Below are 5280 nucleotides of genomic sequence, written 5' to 3'. Positions count from 1 at the left end.
ATTCAAGATATATGAAATAAGTACTAATCTCTTTATTTTTATGACAAAAAAACTAGCTCAAAATAGTCCTAAAATTAATTTAGAATAAATTATATTATAATCATTTTAAAAAAATATAAATTTTAGATATTAATAAAATAGTGCCACGTCATTAAATTTTAAAAATAAAAAATATTATTATACGAGAATAAATTATATTAAGATTATCCAAAAAAGTATAGTTTTTAAGCACCAATAAAATAATGTCACATCATTAAATTTTAAAGATAACAAAGTGTTATTATATACTCATCTATATTTAATATATTCTCAAACTTAATTTAACTTTAATTAAATTAATTAAAATAGTTATTTTTTAAAATTATAAACAAAAATATTTTTTTTCTTTTACAAATTTTAATCATTTTGTTTTTTTTCCCATAAGTTAATGTTTTTATTTTTATTTTTGTGCAACCAATTTTTTTTAAAAAAATAGTAACTTTTATGCAATTTATTCCATGTCGTTGACACAATTTTAGTAATTATTTTACTCAGAACCCCAAACCTTAAACTCGAACCCTGAATCTCGAGGTTGAAGGTTTTGGTTTAGGATTTAAGGTTTAGAGTTCGGGTTGGTGGTTCAAGGTTTAGGTTTAGGGTTCAAGGGTTCGAGGTTACGGGTTTGAGTTTAAGGTTCAAGGGTTCGAGATTACGGGTTACGATTTCGAGGTTCAAGATTTAAGATTCAAGGGTTTGGTGTTTGGATTTAGGATATAGAGTTCTAAGTTTTGGGTTTAGGGTTCAGGATTCTAGATTCAGAATAAAAAAAATCACCAAAATTATGTGTCAATAACATAAAAAAATTGCTGAAATGTTATTAAATATTTGGAAATGGACCATGAGTAATATGTTGAAAGGGTCTATAAAATAATTTCTCTAAGGATAAGTGTATAATAATAATTTCATATCTTTAAAATATGATAATATGATAAAATTTTACTAATACCTAAAAACTATAATTTTTAGTATTATTCTTATACAAGTTATTTCCAAAATATAATATAAATAACTGTGATGAAATTTAAATCATTAAAAAATAGTATTTTAACCGATATATATATATAGAAAACATCAATTAAAAGGATTTTAAGAAAAAAAACAAACCACATATGCATCTGAATTAATTATATGATAAAAAAGGAGCATATATTAATTAACATCAACTTGAAAGGCCAATTGAATAAAGGGCAGGAATGTGTTTGATGTTGAAGATAGGTCGCTCAGAAGGCCCGGGGGGGGGGGTTTCCAAGACACAATGATTGCATGATGTTGGGAAAGCAGAAAGGATGGGCGTGGAAAATAGCCAAGAGTGTGGAACAACGTGGGAGCTTAACCCACCATATTAAAATTAAAACCATATGAAAAGGGTTTACCTAAGCTAACCCTTTTATCAGCCTTTTTGGATTTTGGTCGGTCGACAATCTCTGTGTGTGTTGCGTTGTGTTCCCCATCTCTCTCTTCACACTGTTGTTATTTTATTAGGTTTTATTATGCTCCAATCCCTGTTTTCTTTACATTTTTAAACTTTAATCCGGCTACTTTTAATTTCATGAATTTACTTCTCCTACTCCTTTGATTTAATGTTAAAATTCATTTATAATAATAATAATAGAATCCAAAGGAATTTTGTTAAATTGGATTATATGTCATTTTGAAAAAAAAAAGAAAACTGTCCCTCAAAAGGGGCTAAAATTAAAATTATTTCATTTAAGCAAGGTGGACCAAGGCCCCTATCTCCAGTCCCCTGCTTCGTTACACCTTACAACCCTAAATTTAATATTTTTATTTGCCTAATAAATCCTCCATATGCGTGATATTGGACACATCAACAATTCGTTTTTATTTATAAAGTGCCACATGGTTTAATATAAATGAAATCTTTTGATAGAGTTCAAGTATAAAATTGAATTAAAAATTTGAAATTAAAAGTGTAAGAAGGGTGAGAACAAAGTTAGACCATTTTATTATTCGAAAAAGGTGAGATAGACTAAAAAATTAATAAAGAAAAGAAGAGGAGCCTCTCTCCCCAAGCCAAGCTGATAGCTACATGAAGGGGGGATTGCCGTAAGAAGAAAGGAAAGGAAAGGAAAGGAAAGGAGACTAGCACTAACACTACTTGCAAAATACACTCTATAAATTAGTGTAGTGGAGAGACCAAAACACAATATACATATATAAAAAATAAATCGAAGGAACCAAAAAGACACACCATTTCTTCCAAGTCCAACAAGGCACGTATATGAAAACGAAAGCTTGTTTTGATTTTGCTAAGGGTAATCAAAAGGGTCATCAGATCAGATTACCCACAAACCAGTGAAAGATATTGACTCATCATCATTCATTCTACACTAAGTCCTATCCTTTTCCCCTTTTCCTTGCCTTGTTCCATTTTTTTTTCTTTGTTCTCTCTCTCTTTTATCGATTTATCACCACCACAAAGAAATCATGTACAACAGGAATTTAGAGAGATAGCTAGTTAGCTTGCTTTGAAAATTCCATCTATATATATAACATATCCATCAAGGGAAGTTCTTTCTCTCTTTAGTCTTCTTCTTCTTCTTCATTCATAACCATTTTTTTGTTCCAATTTCATATATACTTTTTCATAATTCATATCAGAGAATAGCAAGTGATCAATAGAGTTAAGGGCAGGCCGAGGGGAGAGTACGGATATAATTATTATGTGTGCAAAGAAAGAAGAATATCAAGGAGACTATCCTCGACCTATCCATAACCTACAAGCTTCCCAACAACACCACCAACTACACAACGATGAGTTATTTGGAGCAACTACGGGAGGGTTGGTATTCCCTCAACTACCTTGGTCTTTCCCACCGGTTCACGCTCCCAGTCCAATCCAGTACTTCACCGGAAACCCGGTTCAGGACCATGTCCACGACTCTTTTCTAGTCCCCCCTCCATCATCATCATACGGGGGGTTATTTACCCCAACAGCTCCTCCTGCCGCTGCCCTACAGTTTGCATACGATGGTGCCCCATCAGTTAATCGCCTGAGGATCTTATCCGACAGTTTTGGAGCTGTTGGCTCAGCTCCTTTGGGGCTACAAGCTGAGTTAGGTAAGATGACCGCTCAAGAAATCATGGACGCTAAGGCTATGGCTGCTTCTAAGAGTCACAGTGAAGCTGAAAGGAGAAGAAGAGAACGAATCAACAACCATCTCGCAAAGCTACGCAGCTTACTCCCAAGCACCTCCAAAGTAAGGTGTAGTAGTCATTGTATAGTTCATTAAAATGAAACAAAAAAGCTTATAAAATTGTCAAAAAGAAAAACATTATAAACCATCACGGCTACAACATGTCCTAGTATATTATTTGGAAGTGTCATACATACACCTTTTGGTGCACCCCTTTTTGTTTTGTTTTATAACGAGCTTTTCCCCCCATTCAAAGATACCTTTAGGTCTTCCTAAGATTCTACTTAGATGGTTGGTCACATGGTCTGATAATAAGCTATCAAAACCTACTCATTTAGACGTGAAAGGTTGTCAAATTTCTTTTTGGCCCATCTTTTTTTCCCTTCAGTTTTGATCTTTTCATTAAAAAGAACAAATGCTTGTCTTTTGGTTTATTCTTTAAGCCTTGCGGTGGTTCCAAGAAGAAGGGAAAGTAAACAACGAAAGGGATTGAGCATTGATATGATAAAGAGAAACCAAGGAGCAGTCCCTTGGAAATTTCTTGCCGGATCATCAACCAAATTAACTAGGAAGCCAAAGGTAATAAAGCTACACAAACCATTTTTTTACGAGACCTTCCGGTATTAGTCTCCCATGGTTACATTGAGTCGGATGAAATCCCTAAACAGAAATCAAAACTCTCTCAACACTATTATCTTCCGCATGCCTTGATAAACTATTATCCTTTGTTAGTTACACCTTGAAACAATAATATACCCCATCATTAACAATGAAGTATTGGATGTGGGAAAATTAGCAAAAATCCATCTATTCTTTACACAAACAAGATCTATTTAATATGCTATTAATGGCATTTCTTGCTTAATTGATTTCATATGTTGTCTTCTATTTTTCTTTCTTTTGGTTATTTCTTGTGATATGGGAATATGGGACAAAAGCTAGCTTCATTGCTGGCAGAGGTACCCTAGCATGCGTGTTAATTAATGGTGTTGTTGTTTTGGTTACGGCCACCATGTAACATAGACGGACAAGGCTTCACTGCTTGCGGAAGTGATCCAACACGTGAAAGAGCTTAAACGGCAAACGTGTTTGATAGCAGAAACAAGTCCGGTACCGACCGAAACCGATGAACTAACGGTGGATACATCGGACCAAGATGGTAAGTTCGTGATAAAAGCTTCGCTTTGCTGTGAAGATAGGTCCGATCTTTTGCCTGACCTAATCAAAGCATTGAAAAATTTACGTCTCAAAACACTGAAAGCTGAGATCACGACGCTGGGCGGGCGTGTCAAGAATGTACTCTTCATTACCGGAGAGGAACAAGAATCGAGCTGTAGCAGTGATGGTGGTGACGTTATTGGTTCAATACAAGAAGCATTGAAAGCGGTGATGGAGAAGAGTACTTGTGGGGATGAATCTAATTCTTCAGGGAATGTTAAGAGACAACGAACCAACATCAGTACTGTTCTTCAACGCAGGTCTCTTTAACTTATTACAAAAGGGCCTTGATCGACAACTTCATTTTTGTGTGTGTGTGTTTTAGTTTATGTGTTTCTACAAGTAGAACAAAATAGATGATGATGAACATGATAATCCAAGGTCTGTCGTTTGTGTGCTTAAAAGAATGGGTTCAATTAAAGAAGAAATAAATCCAGAAACTGGTTGGTTCTAGGTTTGGTGTGGTGATGCTAAGTGATGGGAAAGAGAAGGAGAGAGAGAGCTGACGTTTGAAATAAACCCTAATGTGACTTTTAACAATAGATAGTATAAGGTCAAATTCTGGGTTTTGTCCTTCTGCTATGTTGAAATTCGGAATTTAGTTCTTGCTCTTTAAATTTAGCATAATTTACTCCCTCCAATTTTACAACTTTATGATCAGTTAATCTAATATTTACCTATTTTTCAAAATAAAATAATTTTTCCAACAAAAGAAAAAGTTTAGCATAATAAAGGTTTTATTATTATTATTATTATTATTATTATTATTATCGAAATGTTAGTATAATGAGTTGGAATTGTTGGTTTTAAGGATAAGAAATATATATTAACATTTTTTTGTTGTTAATTGGGGATGAAAAATATGATT

At 33.6% G+C, this 5280-nt stretch overlaps 1 protein-coding gene across 1 annotated transcript; it reads left to right on the top strand.

Annotated features, from left to right (window-relative positions):
* The first annotated feature begins 2205 nt into the window (after positions 1 to 2205).
* Positions 2206 to 5029, top strand: LOC107920808 (transcription factor bHLH30). Its single transcript, XM_016850664.2, has 2 exons — positions 2206 to 3257; positions 4218 to 5029. Exons 1-2 carry the CDS (start codon positions 2721 to 2723, stop codon positions 4680 to 4682), a joined length of 1002 nt encoding a protein of 333 aa, XP_016706153.1. The 5' UTR covers positions 2206 to 2720; the 3' UTR covers positions 4683 to 5029.
* The last annotated feature ends 251 nt before the right edge of the window (positions 5030 to 5280 follow it).

Source organism: Gossypium hirsutum, chromosome D13 (genome assembly GCF_007990345.1).
Source record: "Gossypium hirsutum isolate 1008001.06 chromosome D13, Gossypium_hirsutum_v2.1, whole genome shotgun sequence".
Lineage (NCBI taxonomy): Eukaryota > Viridiplantae > Streptophyta > Magnoliopsida > Malvales > Malvaceae > Gossypium > Gossypium hirsutum.
The sequence above is the reverse complement of the archived record's forward strand: the minus strand, read 5'-3'. Positions and strand labels throughout refer to the sequence as shown.